The 24,254-nt window shown below is 46.0% G+C and overlaps 2 protein-coding genes across 5 annotated transcripts in view; one reads left to right on the top strand and one right to left on the bottom strand.

Moving 5' to 3' along the window:
- Tmem39a (transmembrane protein 39A) overlaps positions 1–24,254 on the top strand; it is a 52,784-nt gene that overhangs the window by 25,627 nt on the left and 2,903 nt on the right. Inside the window, exons 9-10 of one of the 3 annotated variants that reach the window (XR_010039444.1) lie at positions 157–23,566; positions 24,036–24,244. The gene's annotated coding sequence lies outside the window, so the exon portion shown is untranslated. Of the gene's footprint in view, positions 1–156; positions 24,245–24,254 lie in introns of all 3 variants that reach the window. The other 2 variants (XR_010039445.1, XR_010039443.1) reach the window with 2 other exon arrangements.
- Arhgap31 (Rho GTPase activating protein 31) overlaps positions 4,000–24,254 on the bottom strand; it is a 115,335-nt gene continuing 95,080 nt past the window's right edge. For both annotated transcript variants that reach the window (XM_003469216.5, XM_063225019.1), the window contains 3 exons: positions 21,485–22,060; positions 14,960–15,240; positions 4,000–11,118 (listed from right to left, as the gene is read on the bottom strand). In XM_003469216.5, coding sequence (XP_003469264.1) covers positions 8,701–11,118; positions 14,960–15,240; positions 21,485–22,060 — 3,275 coding nt within the window. In that variant the 3' untranslated portion in view covers positions 4,000–8,700. The remainder of the gene's footprint in view (positions 11,119–14,959; positions 15,241–21,484; positions 22,061–24,254) is intronic.

The raw sequence follows: 24,254 nt of genomic DNA, 5'->3' as shown, positions 1-24,254 counted from the left end.
TTTCTGAAATGGGATCTCAGCTGGTCTAGTCTATCCTGTGACGTTCAAAGATAATTTTGAGAAAGCTTTTCTCTTGAGGCACAGGATTTGTTGTTAACTTTTTGTGTTCTTTCACTTCTGCTTCCAATGATTTTCTCATTAAATAATACTTTCCAGGAGCCGGAAGTCTTAAAGTGCTTGTGTTGATGAAACTCATGAAGGAAATCATGTGTGACCAGATCTATGAGAGAAGATGAGTCTAAAAATTGTGGGCTACAGAATATGGATAGATTGAAAACACCACATAATTGAAAGAATGGGCCCAGACTGAAGCTAAATAATCTTGATGCAGTTTGGCAGCAACTCATATACAGTGGCATTATGTTTGGAGATAGAAGGAATGAAATACAAGAAGTTACTGCTTTGTCTTCAGAAATTTTTTTGTTTTCTTGAGACAGAGTCTCACTGTATCAGACCTTGAACTTGCTGTGTAGCTCAGGCTGTGTGTCAAATTCATGGCAGTCATTCTGCCTCCTTCTCCAGCATGCTGAGGTTACAGATGCGTGCCACTATGCCCAGCTGTCTTCTAAGAATTGTATCTATATGCAAAGTATGTTTTAAATTTCATACTAGAAGGCCAAGTACATAGTCTGTAGCTGTGTGGTAGGGCACTTACCTCATGTGCACAAGGCCCTGAGTTCAGTTTCTAGGACTGCAGAAAATAAATTTCATAGTCTGTCTTCATGTTTGTCAGTGTTAATGCTTTAGATCATTACTTTCCATGTTCTTAGGAAGTGATGCATTTAGTACATTACCACTAGTCATCTAAACTTCTGAGCCCTTGAAGAACCTAAAGCAGATTGTCTTGATTTTGGACTGGGTATGGCTTTTTATATATGAAGCTTTGATGATGCAGAATATGACTTACGAAGTAAGTAGGTCATCAGCGGGCTTTGAATTCTTGGATCAAACTCTCGACCTTGTGCTTATCAGGCAAGTGCTTGAGGCACTGAGCTAAATCCCCAGCCCTCTGGCTCTGAATTCTTTGATTTTTTTTTTTTTTTTTTTTGTCTTTTTCGTTTTTACCGGTACCAGGGATCGAACTCACGACTGCCTGCTTGCAAGGCAGGCGCTTATGCCGCTGAGCTAAATCCCCAGCCCCTGGCTCTGAATTCTTACAGAAGCGTTCCCAAAAGATTTTTAGCAGAGGAAAAAAATTCCAAGCAGTAATATATATATATATATATACACACACACACACACACACACACACATTGAAGGTGACCACTTGGTTTCAACTAAACATGGCTTCCTTAATATTTTGGTGAGTATACTTTTTTAAAAAATTAAATGATTTGAGGGCCAGGGATATATAGCTCAGCAGCACAAGTACCTGCCTGGCAAGTACAAGGTCATGTGTTCGATCCACAGTACAAAAAAAAAAAAAAAAAGCTTAAATGGTTTGACAGTGAGTCTGTTTAGCCATTCAACAAGTGTATATTGCCCTGCACCCCTCTCCAAGCTTGTGATGTAGGGACAGGTGGTGCTAGTCATGCAGTCAGTTTACATACCCTGTTTTCTGTTAATGGTGATAAATACAGTAAGGAGGAATCAGGGCCAGGAGGAGAGTAGTAGAAACATCACTGTTAGAGGCATCTTTGTGAAGACGGTTTTCGAGCAAACCCAGATGTAGCTAGATAGCGTGGTGAGAACTCCCCTGTTACCTTTGTAAGAGCTGTGTGGTAGAAACAAGTTGATATATTGGAATAACGGCAAAAAATCCAGAGTATTCGGGAGGTTGCCATTTAAGATGGGTCAGCTCATTGTGTTTCTTGAGGTAGGAGAAGAAAGGCAGGGAAGCTATTGTTTCATTATTCTTTCCTGGAAATAGGCTTTTCTGCCAGTGAGTAATTTGATGAAAGTACTTGACAGCTGAGAGCAGAATGGGTGCCATGGGTCCAGAGATGTCATCACAGATGGCCTAGCCTGGCTATAGTGTAGAAAAGTAGCCCAGATAACCAATTAGAAAAATAATCTTAATAACTAACATGAGTCCCCCTTCTTGCTTGACCTGGCTTGGCTGGATCCTAAAGGAATAAACAGGAGGACCAGATGCCAGGCTGGCTGAATAAATGATTGTAAGAAATAAAAACTAGGGCTGGGGATTTAGCTCAGTGGCATAAGCATCTGCCTTGCAAGCAGGCAGTTGTGAGTTCGATCCCCAGTACCGATAAAAAAGGAAAAAGACAAAAAAAAAAGAAATAAAAACTAGTTTGGCTACTTGAATTGCAGTTTCCCCTGCTTGCACCTCTGTATACAGAAGCATAAGAGGATTAAAAGCTCTTTTAGTTCAGTGTGCTCCTACCCCCCCCATTAAAGAATGTGTGATCCCCTTTTGAATTTCTATTGCAAAGTTTTAAAAATGTATGAAAAGGAAGGTACAGCAAATGATTAGCTGAGTGAACTTGGGACATCAGAAAAGCAAAGAAGATGGTTGACCAGTTGTCTTGGAGGCCCAAGGTGGGCATCTGTCAAGAAAGAACATGAAAATGTGCCTCAGTCTCTTTGATAGTGTGTTTACACTCTTAAACCCTTTTCCCTCCCTCCCTCATCACTCCCACCACTGCTGCCTCCCCCATTTCCGCAGACTGGGTTTTCACGTGGGGAATGCTGCTAGATGTCGGAGGTAGTGATGTTCAGAGTTCATTAGCAGAAGGTGGACAAGTAAGTAGTTGTCATACAGTGTTCAGTAACGGGAATGTGTGGAGGTACAGTGGTGACACAGGGAAGGGAGTGGTCATTACTGCCTTGTCAGGAGGGTTTCAAGACCGCAGATGAGAAACATTAGTTTACCATAGAGATGAGGATCCATGAAGTGGATCTAAGATACGGACTTACACTAGGTTCACAATGCCGGAGGAGTGGATTACAGAACTTCAATTGCACATTAACCACTCTGGATTTTTTTTTCTTAATACGGAGTCAAATTTAGGTCCTTGTGTATGCTAGGAAGGTATTACTCTATCCCTGAAACACATCCCCTGCCCTTATTTTGAGACACAGTCTCACTAAATTTCTCAGGATAGCCTCAAATTAGTGATTCTTTTGCCTTAGCCTCTCAAATAACTAGCATGCGGTGTGACATGCAGTGTCACAGCTCGCTACAGTTTGGATTTTTATTATCTTGAAGGCCGTAAGTTCTTAAGCTGTGACCCCTGGATACTTTATCAGATCAGTTATCTTTATCAGTAAAGACTGGACCCATACATTTTAGTATCAGATTTTTTTGATGAAATAGGAAAAAGTAATGAGCAGATGCCAATATGAGAAAACGCGAGACTATCTTCCAGATCTTTGTAAAAGTGAGTTTTGTGGGAGAATGCAGCCTTTTTATGCAGGAAAAGAAAGGCATTCGCAAGTTTTTCTTTTTTCTAGATACAGGGTCTCACTGTGTAGTTCAGGCTGGCTTGAACTCTATGTCACCCAGGCTGGCCTCCAACTTGTGGTGATCCTCCTGCCTCTGACTCCCAAATGCTGACATGAGCCTGAAATCCAGGAAATGGCAACAATTTTTGGTTTAGAAACCAGGTTGTATGATTATCCACCCTGAGCCCTAAATGCCACCTTTGTTATTTTTTTAATAACAAATGTCAGGATGACAAATGTATGCGTCCCCAGCGTCGTTAACATAATCGCTCAAACAAAGGAACAGTCCTCTGCCAACTTCATTACTAGGCAAACTGAGTGCCATCAGCGTGGTGGACTCAGTGGCTCCTTAAATTGTGGAGTTTTGGGAAGCAGTGGCTTTTTTCTTCCATTTTCCATTACAGTGTCACCAATGTATGCAGGGTGTCTTGGATGACACGATTGTGGTTGTGACAATAAGATGGAGAGGGTGTCAATATTTCACAATTAGTAAGATGTAAAATAACAAGAAGAAAATTTACTGAAGCAATCACCAGAACTTTTGCAAGGAGATCAGACATGAAGTAACCAAAAATGACATCAATCAGAACAAAGTAAAATGAGTCAGGTACATAATTTACTTTTCTGAGTATTGATTTTGGTGGCCCCTTATCCTGTAGCACTTACATACACCATAAGCATTATATTTCATATCATTTATTAGAGTACATTTATAAAGCATAATCTTTTAATTACACATAAATGTTTCTATAGATAGGTTTAATATTTATACTTTTTAATGAGTAGAAAAACATTTTGATTATATCTTTGGAAACATTTGTAGAGCTTAAAAAACAGCTACAATCATGTGGCTTTCTAATAAGACTCTTTTGAAAAAAGTGCTTTACTTTGCAGAATGATAAGCCAGAAAACAAAAGGGTTAAGTTAATGCAGAGCTTTGCAATGCATCCAGTAAAACACAGAGCCATGGACTCCAGGGCTTTTTACAGTTAACTCCGCTGCCCTTCACCATCGGAGTAGTTCCCTGCATTGCCCATGTTCCTCAGGTCGCTGCACAAACTATTGTGTGTCAGTCTGTCTGTGGCCCCGGTTTTATATGATCCACCTAGACAGTCAGTTACCCATCTAGCATCTTCCCTCCCTGGAAAGATGATTGCCTCTTCTGGCCTTATTTTGCTAGGAAGAATGTTGCTGAAGAACCTTTCTACTAGAAGTATCTAAAGTCATATTCCTAGCAGCACTTCAGCGCCAAGGCTCATGCTGTGATCAGACAAGACAGGCAGTGATGGAATGTGGGCCCAATCCATGCTGGTGGGAACTGGACCTACTGTGACCTGCCATTCCAGTCCCAGACCAAGGACTCTTCTGTTATCAGGAACCCTTGAGACAGGAACATGATGCCTGGCAGACAAATGAGTTCCCTTTCCCAGTTGGAATCAGCTGCCATCGTGTGCTAAACGCTGTGTGAACAGTTCAGGCTATGATTTCATTGGTTGGCAAATTAACTCACACTGTAATGACGAAAGTCTCTCAAATCCCTCTCAATTCCAGTGTGGACGGCTGATCCCACATGGTTCATTTGCAGAGACCCAACACTTAACAAACCAATCAGGTCTGCACAAAACCTGGAACTACTTATGCTCAGTTGCTCACCACTCATAATTTTTAAAATCAAAACAAACTTTTCAACACCCAAATGTCTCATTGGTATGTCAGTTGGATTTGCAATTGTGATTGATTTGATTATTTAAGAACAGCAGGTCACTTGAATAGTGTTAACAATTGTTTTGAAAGGTGCCAGGGGCTAGCAAGGTAGTATATGTAATCCCAATGCCTGGGAAGCTGAGGCAGGAGGATTGTAAATTGAAGCCCAGTTTGGGCAATTTAGGCACAACAAAAAGATGCTAGTTACTACATTTTTTCTCCGTTTTCCTTCATTTGGAAATTAATCGTTCTCAGCCTTGCTCCCAGTTGTTTATGGACTGTCTCACTTGTTCTTATCCCGTTCCTTTTTTCATTAGACTGTTCAAAAATTTACGAGTACTAAGGTAACTAAACTTTGTTACTAAACTTTGATAAATCCTTGAGAATGATTTTTTTTTTTTTTTTTTTTTTTTTTTTTTTTGAGACAGGGTCTCATTGTGCAGTTCAGGCTGGCCTTAAGCACACTTTGTAACCCAGGTTGGTCTCGAACTTATAATAATCCTCCTGCCTCAGCCTCCCAAGTGCTGGAATTACAGGTGTGAGCCACCAAGCCCAGCGTGATTTTTACGTTTTTAATGTCCCTAAACTCCAGAATTTTGACTTGGCCAATATTTCAAATTTTAGGGCTAAAATTAGGCTCACAAGTGAAGCAGAGAAAAAACTCCAAATAACCTCTATTCATCCATTTTCATAAGAAGAAAAAAGTTGGCCTGGGCCATTTTACCAATAAATATATGTTAGTATCTTCTTAAGCAACTGTAAAAACTGAAAGACAACATTAGCCTATGTATACATTTTACTTTGACATTTCATGATAGTGGCCCCCATTCTGAGGCCCCGTGGTGGGAAAGCTTGATTCTGCAGTCCTCATAGTGTCAGGCAGGTCCTCCTGCAGCCAGTGGCCCTACCAGGAAGCAAGCACTCTGGTTCCCATCCGCCCCTTCTCAGGGGCCTCACTGTCCAGAGTCCCAAGTGCGTGGCCAAACAGCTAATCCCAAGGTATGGAAGGACGAATTAGGAGAAAAACAAGTTTCCTTTGCCATGGAATGGAATGGAATTTCATCAGCACCAGGCTAGCCCAGCCCCCAGGAAGTTTGTGAACATGTGTGTGACAGTTGACAGTTGACCAGGCTGTGACGTTGTCAAAGGAAAGGGCCACACTCAGCAGCAAGACAGCAAGGTGAGTTGGCTTCCCAGTGCTTCTAGAGTTGAGGGCTTGGAAAGCCTGGAACAAGGACTATCTCCAGACAGCTGTCCCTGGGCCACATGACAGTATCACAGACCTGTGCACCCACCGAAGGGGAGGCCATAAATGGAAGGTATGGGTCTCCAGACCCATCCTACAAATCTACACAGGCACCTCAACCATTAGAACCGAAGTCGTTTGCTAGTGTGGTTTTGTTGTTTTTGAGACAGTCTCCTCTCCCTATGTAGTTCAGGCTGGTCTTAAACTTATGGCAATTCTCCTGCCTCAGCCTCCTGAGTGCTGGGATTATAAGCCATGCCACCTCCTCACACGTTAAGTATGTTTAAGGTGGCTTCTCAGTCTATTCCCAGATAAAAATATATCCTATAAGTATTACAAACAAAAATGTAAAATATTCATAGAGTAGTTTTTAAAAAATATTCCATATCTTGGCTCAGAGTCTTGATGGTTGACAAAGTGCAGTTCTTTCCATATCTCACATTATAACTGGAACATGCTCCTGATTATCTAAGCATATATGCCACCAGCGCACAAAGATTGACATAAAACCTCTCTGCTACATTGCTGGTGGGGCAGGAATGTGTTTTTGAAATCTCTGACCGTGGCCTTTCTCATCTCTCACTGTTCATTTCTTCACGTGGTTTGCCTAAGGAAAATGTTTCATATTAGGGTTCATCTCATGGGCTGGTCGCCTGTGGCTGTTGTCACTGGGCTGTCATTCGCCCAGTGAGAAAGCCACAGTACTCATCAGGCACCTCTTAACTGCTCTCCACGGCAGATTTCCCAGGCTGGCTGCCAACTACCCCTGCCACAGCTGCAGGCTTCATAAGTAGAGGAAAAGATCTCAAGACTGTAAGGCTTTTTATCATCAGACAGAAGATCAGAGGCGGAGGGACAGAGAAGTGGGTGGGGAAGAAAGGTGAGAGGACAGAGAAAGAGATCTACAGAGAGCATCAGCTTCCAGCCTCTGACTAGAGGAGACGACTTCGGCTCAGCCCCTGCCCAACCCAGCACGGCCCTGGTTTTGAGGTCTGCCCTGCTGTGGTACTGCTGACTCCTAGAGTCAATGACTGAACTTGCAAACAGAGTTTGGTGGGCTTGGACCTGAGATGAGTTGCCCTGTGAAGCCTTTTTTGGGGACAGCACCAAAAATCTGCCAGCAGGTATGTTAGTCTTCTGTCTAACTAATGAGGAGAGAAAACAGCAAGTTGTAAATGACTGAAAGAAATGAGACTGGTTTATTGCTTCTGCTTGTATGCTGACAGAGAAGAGGAGTGCATGTGAGCACCCGGGGTGGGTGGTAGATGAGGGGAATTGCAGAAGGGACAGCGGAGCCTTAAATTTGCTCTGGAGAAAGGAAGGACCCCACTGGCTAAGATGAAATGCACTGTCTCCAAGGAGGGCGGCTCCCTGGGAGGGTGGTGATCCTTACTCTGCTGGGCTCCCTGGCTCTTCCTGTGCAGCTGCAGCTAAGGTGGAAGAGGAATGAAGCTGAACTAGAGGTGTTTTCTGCTAATACCCCCTAATTTGAACATAGTAAGTATGCAGTGTACTCATGCCCTTGTGTGAAGGTTTTCTCTGAGGACACCGTTCCTGGGCTCTGATCTTGTTAAGAAGAAACCTCCTCCTTGCTACTCCCAAAACTGCACTAAAGTAATCCTCAGCTTCCACCCCTCTCTGCTCAGATCCAAGATTTATAAATCTCAGTTCAGTGCAGTGGCAGGTGGAGTCTCAAGTGAGTGACAGTCAGAGTGAGCAAGTCTTCACGGATCGTGCCGGTGTCAGGGCTTGCTCGAGTGGACTCTGACTTTCTATGCTGCTGTCTAGGGTCATGCTGGGCAAGCCTGCAGAGACCCCAGGGTAGAACACAGGTGAGCTCGCCTCATGGGATACCTAAGTGCACATCCACTTGCATTTTCGAATCTGCTTCTATTTTAGGTAGTACATAGCTTATTAAAAGTCGATTTAAAGGACACATGCTTTACAGTGTTACAAAGCACGAAGAAAACAGGAGGCTTTCAAATCCTAATCACAGCTTTTTCTGACACAGCTTTCCTTCAAAGGACACTATCATTGCCAGCTCCCAACAGCAACAGGATGGTAACGGGGGAAACAGCTCACTTGAGACACACACTCTGTTCCCCTCCCTGCCCTAACCTTTCCCATTTGCTTAGACTTCTCTAAATGTCATGTTTTGGTCTTTGCTTGACTACTCCTCTAGCAGATGCAATATGAATGAATGGTCCAAAGGTCGAATAAAAAGAAACCAGAGGCCAAAATAAGCCCACATTTAGACAACTCATGCCTGGCAAGTGACAAGCTGGGCCTGCGAGGAGGTCCAGGTAAATCACGGCGGCTTTGCAGACACCAGCAGGGGACTGCTGTCATTCTATTTGCCTTCCGCTTCTTCCATCGAGAATCACGGATCTTCGTTGAGGCTGGTAAAAACAGCTGGTTGAGGTCTCTAGTCTTTGGCCATTCTTAGGGATGGTCATTTTATTCCTAAGTGTAACCCCTTCTGGTGTGACCCATGTGTTTTCTGCCAGCTCTCCACAGAGAAGGCCAGGGGAAACTGTCTGAGTGGGACTTCTGATGGGGGACAGCAGGACCTTGGAATCTGTCACTGTGGATGAAGGGGGCAGGTGGTCCATGATGGGGAAAGGAGGACTGAACAAGATGAGGCTCTGAGGTCTTCCTGGCCTCGCCCTGGGGAAAGGCTTAGAACCTCCAGATGGCCGCTCCGCTTTTGAAGAAAGCAGGTTATCCCCTGATGGCTCTGTCTCTGATGTGCACTTTCCGCAATGCACTGTCACATCCTGGGTGGAAGCCAGGTCAGGTGAGCCTGGTTCTGGAGGAAGGATGGGTCCCTCACACATGCAGGGGGCAGTGAGGTCCAACTGAGAGGACCTCATGACTCCTGAGTCTTGCTTTGGTTTCCCTTCCCTGGGGCTTTCTAGGGGAGAGGGACATTCATCTTTGGCAGGTTTCTGAGACGCTCCACTAGCCAAGCTGGGGGGTTCCTGGCTCCCCTCCAGAGGCTGAGCCCCTCTCTCCTCTGAGCTCTGAGAGGGTAGGGGCTGGGGGATCTGCGTGTATTGAATCTTGGGTGTGATGACTGGGACTGCCTTGGCCTGACACATTTTGATCATAAAGGAGGTTCTCACTGCTGACACACTCACAGGAGCCGAGTTACGGCGGCGGCCAGTCGCAGCATGAGCAATAACGTCCAGGTCCTGGGAGTCCTGGGAGCAAACCCCCCAGGGGTCTGCTTTACAGTGGGACGAGGTCATCCAGGTGAGCTTGGGGTCTTCCGGCTCCAAGAGCTGCATTCCAGGTGAGCTAAATGAGGTCCCATTCCCAAGCCGGAAGAGATCAGCGATGGGAACAGCAGAGTCCAGGTTGAGAGAAGAAGGCCTGTTTTTCCCTTTTGAGGGCCCACACTCAGTGCTCTTCTGCTGTAACTCAGGGGGAAGCGCTGCTGGTGGGGGGCTGCCCTGAACAGTAGGGGAACTCTCCCTGCTGCTGTCTAGCTCGGGAACGTTGCTTTGCTTGATGTCTGAGCTGCTGTACTCCAGCTGTGGCCCCAGCCCCCTTCTCTCTGCCAGGCTGACTGGGCTAGTTTCTACTGGGTTGGCTTGCACATCAGTTGGTCCTTTCTGGCTGGGAAGAGCCTCTGCCCCTTGCGAGAACTCTCTGAAGGGCTTTGGGGCTTTCTCATCCCATCCAGCTGTCTCTTTCCTGGCCACCAGAGGCTGCAGAGAGTCCAGATTCTTCTTTGTTTCAAGACTGGCACAGCTACTAGAGGAGGGAGTGTGGAGAGGCCACTGGCAAGTGGAAATAGAGCTTTTGCTGTCCAGAGAGTGGCTCTGGTGAAGGCCGGGCCTGGGGGTCAGCCTCCGCTCCAGCCTGTGGCTCTGGGGGTTCTGCACCCGGGACTCCTGCACTTCCTTCAGGGTGGGAGAGTGAAGAGGACTGGTTACCCACTGGGGCTCCTCCCAGGGCTCCACCATCTCCAGGCCGTGCTGAACAGCGTCGGTCACAGTGTCATCTTCATCACAGTCTGAAGGCTCCTGTACTGAATGGGCTCCGTCTCCCTCTCCCGCTGGGGAAATCTCACCCTCCTTTGGGCCTGAGACGCCAGGGCCTTTGGCCTCCGGAGCAGCACTCTTTGAATCTCTCTCTTCCCTGTGCTTCTGAGCTGCCTCATCTCCCTGAAAGGTGCTGGAGATCCCAGGGCTGTCTGTGCACTTCAGTTGCTCTACATAGAGACTGATGCTCAAATTCATGCACGGATCTTCTCTCTCAGGGCTACCCCTTGACTGCAGGATTCGAGGCGCCTCCTCCAAAGAGGTCGGAGGGGGAGAAGCAGGCGGGAGCAGGGGAGAGAGATTCCCTAGGCCAGCAACATCTGTTTTAGCCTCTGGAGACACCTCAAGGGGAACTACATCCAAATGAGCCGGACCAGTGTGGTCTGGGTACAGGCCCTGTTCATGCTTGTATTTATGGAGACTGCTGGTTGGCTCCAGTTTCTCCTTGCTGGCTGCTGTGGTCACTCCCTGTGTGTCATCCCTAGTCCATGCCACCAGAGGGGCAGAGACTGGACTGGGGGTAGAGCCACAAGACAAGGTCCCAGGAGCCTCTGGGGAAGAAAAGGCCACTGGGCTTGGCTCAAGAACTGCCTGAACTGGGCTGATCTGCTGAGCAGGGGGTTGTGACAGGGAGAGCTCCTCTTCAGATTCGATGATTTTCAGTTCCTGTTGAATCTCGGGCCAGAAAAGGGGGTTGGTCAGATCGTCGTCATCCTGAAAAACAGCATGAAACTGATTACCTTAGAACCAAGATTCTAGACACCAACATTTGCTCTGTTGCCAGGTAGAGTGAAGGGGCCACTAAGAAATGAGGCACTGTCACTGACACTTGTGAATATCCAATTCTTTGTCTAGTTTTGATTTTTGCAACACCCTAGGAGATAAACACTATTACTGTTTTACCGATTAGATAACGATTTAACTGAATCATACAGCAGGAAACCAGGATTGAAATCCAGCCTTGTCTACATCAGAACACAAACATTTACTCTCTGTGCAATGTTGCCTTGTTGGGGAAACAAAAAGCGTGATTTTATTTAACCCCAGGTTTACGAGAAAGCTCACAAGAGTGAAGTTCTAGTGGAACAAAAATGTTAACTCTCACCCTAACTCTTGCTTCCCAAGTAAATAAAGAAATGTATATTCTGTATGTGTCACGGTGGGATATAAGGTGTCCCCTAAAAGCTCATGTGCTCCCGGGATGGGCTTGGGGGAGTGACTGGACTCTGAGGGTTCCACGCCCTGTGTAGGTTAATCTACTGGTGGGTTTATAGCTGATGGCTTTCAGTAGGAGGCCATGAAGACAGGGCAGGGGCCTTGCTGAAGGGAGGATGGATGTCATAGGAGTATGACCTTGTGGACTGTGTCTTGTGCTTGGTCCTCTCCTCTCTGGCTCGGGCCCTCATTCTCTGTTCTCCGGCTGTCGTGAGGTGAGCAGCTCCCCTCCACCCTACTCTTCTACCACGATGCTTCTGCCTTACCCCAGGCCAAGAGGCAGCAAAGCCATGTGACGTTGGACTAAAGCCTCTGAATCTGTGAGTCGAAATAAATCTTTGCTCTTGTTTTTGGTCACAGTGATGAAAATCTATCATACATGGGGAGTTCTTAAACACAGAATAAAAGCAAATATAAAACTCCTGTATTCCTACCACCCAGGGATACCCACTGTTTATCTGACTGGGCTTTGTGGGGAGTTCCTTCTGTGGCTGTGGAAGTGTCTCCTGCATCAGCTTGTTTGCTGTCTCTGTCTCTCTTGTCGTCCTCAGCAACTCCATTTCCCTCCACAAAGGCTAAAGTTACAGGGAGGAAAAGGAGGAAGAGAGGCCTGGCTCAGGCCAGGAAATCAAATTTTGCTTTCTTTCACACTTTGTGGCAGGCCTAATTCTGCCTCATGAAGGAGGCAGCTCAGGGGAGCATCTCCCTCTGAGAAGTCCGATCTCTCTCCTCATTTCTGTCCTGCCTCTAATCACACGCTGCTTCGCACGCCAGTTACTCTCAAGTTTACCTTACTCCCAATGGAGCAGGGGCTCCTAGAGATCAAGGTTTCCTGTGATTCCCCTTTAATCCCTCGAGGCCAAATAGTGTCTGGCAGACCGTGACTAGCTGTTCAATAAAGAGTCTGAAATGGGTGTATGTTTACTAAAGTTACTTGTTTCAGACAAATATCCTAGATTACTCAAACATGGTCTGATTCTGCTGTACTACATTACTTGTGTACAGTTCTATTTTGCCTGCTAGACTAGGCAAGATTTTTTTCTCATCTCTTTTCTTTAGCATCTACATTAATTATCCCTTACTGAGAAATCAATGAATTTAAATGCATTAATGACCTCCAAACTCCCCTCCATTCTGCAGTCTAACAGCTCCGTATATGGATCACAATAGAAATTTGGCTAGATCAAAGATCTAGATTTTCTTTTTTGGTACTGGGGATTGAACTCATGACCTTGCCCTTGCCAGGCAGGCGCTTACGCCACCGAGCTAAACTCTCAGCCCAAAGATTTAGAATTCTGTCTTTGTCCCTTCATCCTTACTCCACATCCTATCCTTCACAAAGTCCCCTTCATTTTATCTCCTTAACCAGGTCTTGAACCCCACTTCCACCTCCATGGCCCTCGCCCTAGTCTAGGCTACCACCTACCTTCTCTCACTCGGTTTGCCACATGGCAGCCTCTAACTGGCTCGCTCTCTCTCTCTCTCTCTCTCTCTCTCTCTCTCTCTCTCTCTCTCTCCTTTCTTCGAGCTATTTTCCCTCACAGAATACGGGGGCCCTTTAAGGACAAAATTCTGACTCTGTCATAGGCTTTTCCACCACCTTTGTTGGAACCCCAGCCCCTCCCATGCAGTCCTGCCCAATGTGACTTCTGCTTCTACTGGAGCCACACTTCTTCCAGTGGGTCTCCTGGCTCCGTTCCCATCCATGAATATTTCAGGCTCTTTCTTGCCTCAGACTCATGGCACATCTTGTTCTTTCTGCCTGGAAATACACCCCAATCCCTCCTTTTTTCCAGCAAGTTATCAACCTAAGTATCCATTCTTCAGAGGAGTCCACTTATTTAATCATTTTTTGTTACTGGAACTAAATACCTGACATGCACAAAATAGAGGAAATTTAATTTTGCTGCCAGTTTAAAGGTTTCGGGTAACAGTTGGCTGGCACTACGTGGGAATTGATGGTGGAAGAGCAGCTGCTTACCTCTTGCCGGCCAGGAAGCAAAGAGAAAAGAAAGAGCCAGAGACAGAAGAAAGAGGCTAGGGACCAGATGGAGTTCCTAAGGTCGCCCCCTGGGGCCACCTAGACATACTTAGTAGTATGCTTTACAATCAAATTGTCACTCAAGCTTAATCCCGGCCCTTGTGACACTCTTCCTCCCTCTGATTACGCGAGGTCTTCCTGTCATGTATGCTCACCACGTTCCGTATTTCCATTTCACCATGGAGAGTACTTCCTCAATGACCTTTCCCAACGAGGCTGTCAACCCTAAGGAACTAGGGATGGTGACAATTTTGTCCACTACACTGATCTAGTGCTCAACAGAGTGGCACAAAGTGGGTATTTGATCCATTTTGTTGTTGTTGTTGTTTGTTGAGGCAGGGTCTTGCTATGTAGCCCAGGGTGGCCGTGAACTCGCAATCCTCCTATTCCAGCCTCCTAAGAGCTGGGACTAGAGGCATATGCCACCACACTGACTTAACACATGTTTTAAATGAAGGAATGGATGCCTTTACTTGTCCTCTGAGCCCAGCCTGGTTCTTCCAGCACTAAGTACATCTGTTTCTCAGAACAATACCACTCATACATTGGTCTTCTCCATAAATGCAGTTCCCACAAAAATCTCTGCGTCCTTCTTTTTTACAAATGCAACCACGTCTTACAGGAACTCAACTTCAGTCCTCTCAGCCACCAGGGGGCCCCAGCTCTGCCCTAATTCCCAGCAAGTGCTTCTATAATACATGTGCTTCAAGCAAGTTTTAAAGCGATGAGCTTCCCTTTCCCCTTTGGCATACTCTTGCTTATGGAACCACCTTCCAAGTAGAGGACTCCTCCCTAGGTGTCCCCAGGAAACCTCCCCACACCTTCTTATGTAAAAACCGCTCATAAAATCCTTTTTGGAGAATTCTAGCTCTAAAGAAGACAAGGTTCCACCAGCTCTGGCATGGTCTTTTAAAATCACCAGGAGCCACAGGAGGAAGGAGTGAACTCTGGAAATCTCCCAGACTTTAGAAAGAAGCCTAAACAACCAGCCATCCAGGATGTCTGGAAGAAGAGGGCAAGATGTCATGATGGTCATGTTAGGCCCAGGCTATTTCACAAGTTTTGTGCGGCTACTGGCATTGAATACCAAAACAGTTGAATCTGTCCTAAGGGGTCTGAGCTTAATGGTTCCTTTCTATCACTGGGCTCCTGAAAACCCAAGCAAAAAAAGGAAATTTTAGGTCTTAAAGAAGTGGTTTCTTTTGGCAGAAACCACTTCTTTTAAATCTAGTTTAAATTGGACCCAGATCTCCCAGGCAAAAGAATGCTACACTCGATGGAGCACAGAGTCTGCCTTACCATCTCATGGAAAAATCCAGCTTCAGCTTCAGCCCCGGAGCTCTGCAGGGGAGCAGCGGCTCCCACTGGACTGGCCTCTTGGCTCTTCTCCTCCACCTTCTCCTGTTTTGGTCTCTTTTCTGATTCTCCTGAATGTAGAGAAGCCATGGCAGGTTCTGAGGTTTTCTTCTCCTCCAGTTGGGCAGCCGGCTCCAGGGAAAGACTTTGGCTGCATCTTGCCAGCGCCTGGCCATCAGGTTGGAGTGAGGCATCCTCGGGAATGGCATTCTTAGCAACAGGGGCTGCAAGGGAGATGGTGGTGGTCAGTTCAAGTTAAAGGACTTCACTTTCAAACAGGTTGTTCCCATTGCAGTCCCCACCCTGTCTCTTGGCCTTGCCTCACAAGGACGAGGCATCTCCCAGCTCACTGCCTCTCATGGTCTTCACCCTCTTCTCCCCACAATGTCTTGGTCTTAGGTCGTGGAGTCCCAGACTATCAAAGAAGGAGTGAGCTGAAAGATCATCTAGTCCAACAATTCTCAACCCACAGCCATTTTACTCTTCTCTCCCTCTCCAGGGAACAATGGCAGTGTCTGGAGCTATTTTTGGTTGTTACAAGGTGAGGACCACTAATGACATCTATAATTTAGAAGCCAAGGATGCTGCTAAATAAATATCCTCCAACGACCGCCCTACTCCCACTGCCAGCAAAAATTATCCAACCCAAAATGTCAATAGTGTCAAAATTAGGAAATGCTGCCTCTGCCCAGCCTTTCACTGCACAAATAAATACCCTGTCCCTGAGAAGTCAAGCTTGGTGCCCAAGACCACAAAAATCTGCTATTTGTGCCAAGCTACAGAGAGATCGTATGGTTGACAGCTTCTCAGGGTCATCAACAGTCAATTCAGACACAGCGGAAGTGACCACAGTCTTAAACACCTACTGACACAGGAGGAAGGAGGCAGACTTCAGATCCATCCACTTCTGCCTTGTACAAGAAAAGGCTGCAGAGTAAAGACTAAGAAAATGTCCAGGCAATACTTAGCCCATAACAGGTCCTCAACAAATGCCATTATTTAAAAGAGCATTAAGTAAGCTTCCTTTCAAATTCTAGTTTCTCAATGAATCTTATCACATTAAGACAGACGCAGGGCCAGACGAGGATGAAGTAGACAACAAATGTGAAGCACACAGCTCAGAGTTTGACATACTCTGCAAGCTCAGAAAAGTCAGCGGGCTAAGAACAAACTCGCCTTCTGCCATTATTAATCTGGCAACTTAGCTTCTGGGTGTTCACCACGATGCCCGCCTGCTGCAGCTCAGTCAGCCCTAGTGACAGCATCTTGATGTGTGAATGAACAATGCTTTGGACTTAACTGTAATACCATTTTTATTTTTATTTATTTATTTTTGTCTTTTTCCTTTTTATCGGTACCAGGGATCAAACTCATGACTGTCTGCTTGCAAGGCAGGCACTTATGCCGCTGAGCTAAATCCCCAGCCCCCTAATACCATTTTTAAAAACTCATTACTCAGTAGGTCTATTTTCCAAAAAACCCTTTTTGTGTGGTTATGAGGAGTGAACCCAGGGCTGTGTGTGTGTTAGACAAGCACCCTGCTCACTAAGCTACATCCTTATTTTTTATATCAACACAGGGTCTTGCCCATGACGGCTTTGAGCCTGTGATCCTCCTGCCTCAGTCTCCTGAGTAGCTGGGATTACAGGTTTGTGCCACCAAGCCTGGCTAATTTAATCTCCAAATGTGTAAAACATTTAGAGTTCAAAAGTTAAAACTACATAAAAAGGCATTCTTTAAGTTTTCTTTCATTCTTGTTGCTTCTATCCTGTTCCACATTCTCACTATCTTCACTTCATGATCACTTTCATTAGTTTTTTAAGTGCATTTATTTTTGCATATTTACAGGCATTTGTAATGTTGTATTTCCTACTTTACTACAGAAAATATAGCATAATACATGCCACTCTTCAGTTTGCATTTTTTCAGTGAATGTATATTGAAGGCCGTGCGTATTAGTCTAAAGGGAGACTGGTTATTCTTTAGAGTGAGGCGCCCCCCAAAGCAGACCCTGAGACAAGATTGGGGCAGCAGGCAGCTTCTTTGGAAGGAGGTGCCTCGCGGGAGGAGTGAGGAGTGGAGACAGAGGTGTAATGGAAGTCATGCAAAGTACACTGAGCTGCTGACCACTGCAAGCCTCTGTGACTCTCTGGTAACCCTGTGTGGCCATGTCCCACAGCCACCCCCCTGAAGAACCTGAGACGGGGTCATCTATCCACTGATTCCTAGCTCATGTTGGTTGAGAGTGACCACTTGATTTTCTGTACTCTGAGGAAACCCAAGCAAGGGCTGGCTAAGTAACTTCTGCCTTCAAGGTAAGTCCTCACACAGAAAACTAGCAATGCACAGTAGACACCTGAGGGAAAACACCTTCGTTCTTCCTTTGTGAGCAGTGACCTGGCCCCTGCAAGCAGCACAGCCGTGGGAAGGCAGGCCGGCAGGCACTGCCCACCACGGCTTTTGGGGCTTTTTCTGGCCTTTTGCTACTGTCACGAGCAACACTATCTTGTGTGTATATCATTCTGGGGTTGTGCAGCTATTTATTTAGGGTAAGTTCTTGGAAGTGAGACTTCTGGGTGAAGGGTCAAATGGGCCAGTAATTTTTAAAAGACATTTTGAGCTTTCTGCTTAGGTCTACTTCTTGCCAGTAACTCATTTTGTAGCACTCCGGTAGTGTTCAGGTCTTCTGCTCATTGGGAGGAAGATGGCCTGCCCTAAGGGTGGGCTCGCTGGTCTCACCCTGGCTGCCAGCTTCCATCAGGGCATGCAAGGCCCTCTTCTCTCTGGTCAGGCTGTGTGTCTGCTCCTTTGCTCTGTGAGGTCTTGCGCCCCTTTGCTCTGGTCTTCCCTGTGGTAGGAGTGGAACCCATTCTTTGGGGATACACGTGGCGTTAAGGACCTAGTACTCCAGCAAATTTCCCTTGACTGAGAGTTATGGTGGGTAATTCCAAGTTCCCACGAAAGGGTTCCCAGCATGAGGCGAGTGAGGAGTGAGCAGGTAGACACACACTGTCCCTTAGGATCCAATCTCTTCTTTGGGTAGAACTGGAACCTATCTCACTGCCCAGGTTTAGGTGAGCATGTGGCCGTCCAGCTAGGGACAACTTTTTCAGCCCCTTTGGAAGGAGCGTACATCTGTGTAAGACAAGTGTTGCTGATGCGGTGGTGCAGAAGTGATGCATGCAGCTTCAGGGTTACATCTCTGAGTGGAGGCTGTGTGGCTTCCTCCTCTTGTCCACTGGCTGGGAATTTGGATGTTGGGGTATGGAGTCCAGGGGGACCAATGCAGACAAGGACTGTGTTGGGTACATGTGATGGTATGTGTAGGCGTACACCAGGATAGCCAAATATTTATGAAATACCTAAACAGGCATCAGTCACCATGTAATCACCATGGGAAAAGGTGGATCAAAATAAGCGGAAGGCAAAGGAGAGCACTGCAGTGAAATAAATTGCTCAAAGCACCCCGTCATGAGTTATGTTCTGCTTCTGAACTGCACTGACCATTCATGAAACACGGCTCAGAAAACAATACACTCAGAAACAATACAGAAAACAAGCACTTGTTTTGTTTGTTTCAGTGGAAGAATGAAACAACTCCCAGTATTTACTAGTGCAATTATAGATTTTCATTTGTGAAGTTCCCTTAAAGCTGTGTGGTTACTCTGATGTTCCAAGAATGAGCATTTCTAGGAGAGGGGGCAGAGTCCTTGTAGCTTTTAAAACAGCCCATATCTCTCCCATCCCTTGCAAAAGGAGTTTGTGATGCTTTTATCTCCCAGAAGAGGTTAGCAGAGCATAGCTTTGAATCAGCTAAAAATAAGATGATCAGTTACTAGAATGAAACTGATTAAACCTTTAATTTGAAACAATGAATAATCTGATCATCCACACCTCAGTTAAACTGCAAAACTTATCACTTCTAACCTTCAGGTCACATTGAAATTTCACTTATTTTGGCCCAAAAGTAAGAAAATGCCTTTGTTCATAGCAACAATTGTAATGGGATAATCTAGAAAATTGTCTTCATTTCTTCTTTCTGTTACCCACTGCTACACCATAAAGAAGAAAAACATTTGATTAATGAAGATGAAGATCTCTATTTGGAAAGCTGATGGAGGGAAGAAGAAATCTAAGTTGGCCTAACCTCATCGGAGGGAAGGCCAAGGGCGTGTTGTCTTGGCATCTACCAAGAGGGTCTCCCTTCAGCCTCCTGCCCAGACCTGTGTGGCTGCCTGTACACCCCTACCACCCTACTGCCTCCACAGGCAGGAAGGCAGGGAGGAGTCCCCGTTAGTGTCTTCTCCAGACTAAATTTAATGTAGATTTGATATTCCTTCAAGGAGAAAGAGAGAAGGGAGACTGTCTCCAAAACTCTTTGGGGCTCAACACCTTCTGTTTTGGAGAGTCTAACCAAGCCTTCAGAAGCCCAGTTTCCTTCAAAGACTCTGTTCCTTGTCCTGCTCTGCCCATACCATCTCAAGGACCATTTTCCAGACAGGACATCACTTGATGTCTCAGAGTTTTAGCTCACTGGTGGCCCCATCATGAAGGCAAAGGTGAGGAGGAGACAGTTAATATTCACAGAGCATCTGCAGTGAGCCAGACCACAGACAGGTATTTTATGGACATTCTCTCCTTCAGACCTTGCCCTGGGCTTTAGGATAGGAGCCTCTCCTCCTCTGCAGATGGGAAAAAGGCTCTGAAATGACAGTTGTCACCCACTGTCACACTGCTCAAGGGATCCGATGTGGCTCAGCTGATGTGAAAACTCTGTATATTTCTGTAATGTTCATCTGCCTGTTGGCTCCAAGGGCCATTTCTCATCATCTCTGCATAGAAAAGCCCTGCCCCTCTAGGCATATGCAGCCTGAATGTCACCTGTTGTAAACTTTTCTGAAAGTCTCCTGGGAGGACTGCCTCTCCTTCAGTCTTTTCTGAATACTCCTTTCAGTATACTCTAGATACCTAAGTCCTCCCTCAGTCCAAAGAGCAGAAGGAGGCTCTTTGTGATTTCCACGGTCTGATCCTGTGCTGAACATCCATGCAGTCCCAGTTCCCCGAGGTCCAGGGGAAAAAGGGACGGAGTACCAACTATCTTTCTAACTCTACAACCTGTAGTAAGCGCATCAGGCAGTGTGACAGAGTGCATGTAAGTGTAGATTTGTTTTTTAAAAATGTGCCTTAGCATTCTTGTTTTTATCACTTCCTTTCTATGACTTTTTTAGGCAAATCACAATTCTAAGTAAATGGTGATAGTAACACTTCATGGGACTGTTGTGAGAAGATCAGGGGTAATACCCATAGAAGCCTTAGTGTACGTCTGACAGCAAAGTAACAAAGGCACTTAAGTCCAAAGAAAACTAGCTAATACCAGTAAAAACAGAAATATTCACAATAAGACACTGTAGAAGCCATTGAAGCTGGAGATTGATCAGGTGTGGGGCTAAAGCCAGACCAGCCCAGAAAACACAAGAGCCCAAAACAAGCCATGTAAACAAGCTGTCCCAGCTCCAAGAGGGCATGGGGCCCAGGCCAGCCAGGCAAACAAGTTGCTAGGCAGAGGGGTTGAAATTGACATCCTCCTCCTGAGCGTATAAATAAACCTGCTACAGCCTTGAACAGTTGCTTCTCTCCCATCAGGAGAGTGAGGGCTCCACTTGACCCCAGTTCTGTCTCTTCTTTATTTTCTCATCTTTTTCTGGTCTTTCACCTCAAGAACTTCAAGAACCTCATGGATCACCGCAAGACATGTGTTTATTTGACTGTCAGCCATCCTTTCCACTGGGGTTCTGCCTATTTTCATTTTTGATGCTCAGGTAAGAGCAGTGATCAAAGAGCCCTTCATTATTCCAGACACAGCCCAGACACTCAAGCCTGGGGCGTCTTACCCCTCAACTGCCTGGCAACAGGGGTTGGGCCAAAGTTGGACATGTGACTCAAGCATAGCCAATCAGAGTCTTTCCTGCATGATACAGGAAGCAGAAGACGGCCGCTCTGTGGCAGTCCTAGGATTGCTGCCATGCTCTTCTGCAGCTATGAGCTAGAAATGCGGGATGGATGGATGAAGAATAAGTCAGTCTGGAAGAGCTAAACCTTTAGTTCCAGCTCTGTCGCTCTACATTCCAACTTGCAGTCTTTTCTTTTTGCCTTTTACGAGCAAATAAGATAACATTTGTTAAGCATTTACTGTATATCATGTATCATTGTGAGAGCTTTATATGTATTAACTAACTTAATAATCAGCAAATTTATGGAAAAGGTTCCATTTTACAGGTTAAGAAACTGAGGCACAGGGTGGTTATGTTAACTTGCTAAAGGGCAGAGCTTGAGTTTGTACTCAGTCTGGCTGTAGAGCCCACAAGTCTAACCACTTCACTACACGGCCTTGCAAACTCTACTTATCAGCAAGTTCAAGTCTGGTTTTTATCTCCTGCTGTAGAAAAAGACCTCATTTCCTTACTTTACCTGTAGAAGTCTCAGTTCCCTGTGGCTTCTCCTCCTCGGGCCAGCTGCCACTCTCTGAGCCCTGGAAAGAAGACTCTTCTAGGCTGGAGAGGGACTGTAGCTCCTTGGGGGGTGTTCGGCACGGGGTGCTGTTAGTGCTGATGACTGCGGACACTCGGAGTGGCACGGACACCGCAAAGGGCTCGGAGATATTGAGTGCCTTGCGCTGGTGATGAGGCGAGGGCTCCGTCTGGAAGAGGCTGCTGCCGAAGACGGACTTACTGGGGCTCTCGTTGGAGGTGTAGAACATCCCCAGCATCTTTGGGCCTGTTTGTTCGATTTCAGGGTCCTCGATAGGTCGGAACACCTTCAGCTGCTCAGGTGGGGCCCGGATCTGAGCACCCTGGAGTTGGCTTCGGTCACCCCTCGTGTCAAAGCCCCCCTCGGCCCCTGCAGGCATTCCCTCCGGGCCCCATTCGCTCTCCTGCTTGCTGAGGTCACATGAGCTGCCAGTGCTGGTCGAGTGCAATTTCGTGGCTGGAATGAAAAATCCACCAGTAGCGACCGTTCGACCGAAATTTCCTTTGGTTTCTTTTCCTAGTGAAAAAAACAGGCACTTGGTCAGCAGCCGAGGCACGCACACAGTGTAAGCCTCACGGGAAGGGCAGGCATAGCGCATCTGCATGCTGGGAAGGTGTGGTGCTCTCCTAAGCGCATGGGCAGCCTAATGAAGACCGCAGCATAGCTCTGGGTTGGCAAGGGAGAAAGCACTTCTCATGTGCACAGAATTTTGGGTTGATGGGTGCAGAACCACTGCCTTTGTGCTGTGTGTCAGTTTTAACCACTGCAGGGAGAGCACCTACCAAGCATTAAATGTAGAAGGTGACAAAAACAGATGGGACATCACAGAATGCTATTTGCTCAAAAAGAAGACAAAAGGAGCAAGGTAATAGAATCTTGTTTGTTTATTTATTTAAGCCTTAAACCTACGGTGCTATGTGTTCTCTGTCTGGTAGATACAGACAGAGTTTGATTTTCCAGCAAGGAAAGCAATGTTATTCTCACTTAGACCTTTTCTTCCTTTTCTCGTGCTTCATCCTGTTGATTCAGAGAATGAGAAACTAGGAATATGAATTGACTGTTAGAAAGCACGGTAGCGCGGAAGATGCCCTTGACCGAGTTAGAAGGGAAGGCAAAGGGGCGTGGCCTCTATGGGAGCAGGTAGGCTGAAGGATGCCAAGTAAGTTGCCAGGAACCTGGCAGCATCTTACATAGCACCTTACCTAACATCATAGTTAAAATTCTTTATCTCCTTTAACATATAAGGAAGCTGAGACAGAGTCTAGGTGACCCACACAGCATCCAGATAGTGGAAACCCTGTAAGAACTCAATTTATAAATCCTGTAAGGACTTTCCTAAAAGAATTCACAACTGAAGCACTCAGAGGAATATAAATGTGAGAAAAATGCTGCAAGTATGAAGACAGCTTAAAAAGATCTCACTGAGCATCTTACAGCTTTAGAAATGTTTACCAAATTGTTTTCATTAGTACATGTTTGCAGTGCACAATTTTTTAAAAAGTTGTTCTAAATATTTCCTATATTGTCTCAGGCTGTCTCACTTATCAAAGAGAACAATGTCATGTATTTAAGGGATTAGAAAGCCATAACAAGGAGTGATCAAAACATACAGTGAGTGTTTAAAATGTGCAAAAAATTATTATAGTAAAAGACACTTTGCCACCCCCTCCAATACTCTCCCTGGCTTTGAACACACTGTTCCATTTTTCTTGTCACTTCCTTATGGAGTTCTGGAAGTCCTTATTCATGAATAACTTTATGATGTTTGGTCAGAAATACAGTGGCTAAGTATCATCCAGCCGAAAGGCAGACTCAGGAAAACACTGCACAGTGAGCATCTTTACCCGCCTTGCTCACTGGATCTGGCACCATGTGATTTCCGGCTTTTCGCTAAAGTCAAAATGACCAGGAAGGTAAACATTCTGATGTGATTCAGGACACCTACATGCCAGGACAGTGTAACGGAAGACACTCATGGAGAAGGAATTCCGGAACTGCTCAGAAAACAGGAAGGATGATGGGGTGAGTGTGTTTGAAGCAAGTGGGAGTGTTCTGAAAGGGGTTAGTGACAATGTGATTTTTAATTGATTTTTAATATTTAAACAGTCATTGCAGTTTTTTTTAAATCAGCCCTTGGAAGCGAGTTACAACAGTCTGCATTCAGGGAAGCCCTTTACTTTGTAACTTGCTGGTTGCTTAACAAATGCTTTGCAAGAAGAGAGAGATGCAGACAAGTGAGTGCTTAATGCTAGAGCCCTGGGTATGAATGTGCTGAGGTATTGTTTTGATAAGGGCAGCCGCAGCATGTGCAGCTGTGTACACGCCAGTGTCAGTGAAGAAAATGGCACCAACTACACGCACCTGACACACAGTAGATGCCTAACCCATGTTTACTGATAAATACAATCTATGAGCTAAATGGGGGAGACCAGGAGGTAGAAACCAGTGTTGGGCTCTTTCTGCCCAAGCTTCATCTGCGTTTGGTTTGCAGGAGCTGATCTTTGCCTGGCTCATGTTTCAATGAAAAGAAACCCTGGTTCCTGGCTGTGGTTAGAAGCCTGGTGACAGAGGACGGCTCACGATACTGGCTGGCGACACAGTAGGCGAGGTTATGGCAAGCGCTATGAGAAACCCTCAGCCTGGGGGATCCCGCTCTGGGAGAAACTGGGACAGGATGAGCAGGTGCGATCCTGACTGCAGGTGAGCAGCT

This window comes from Cavia porcellus, unplaced genomic scaffold (genome assembly GCF_034190915.1).
Source record: "Cavia porcellus strain 051 isolate PalLab524CR breed Dunkin Hartley unplaced genomic scaffold, mCavPor4.1 scaffold_15, whole genome shotgun sequence".
In the NCBI taxonomy this organism is placed as follows: domain Eukaryota; kingdom Metazoa; phylum Chordata; class Mammalia; order Rodentia; family Caviidae; genus Cavia; species Cavia porcellus.
This window is presented reverse-complemented; position numbering and strand designations above follow the sequence as displayed.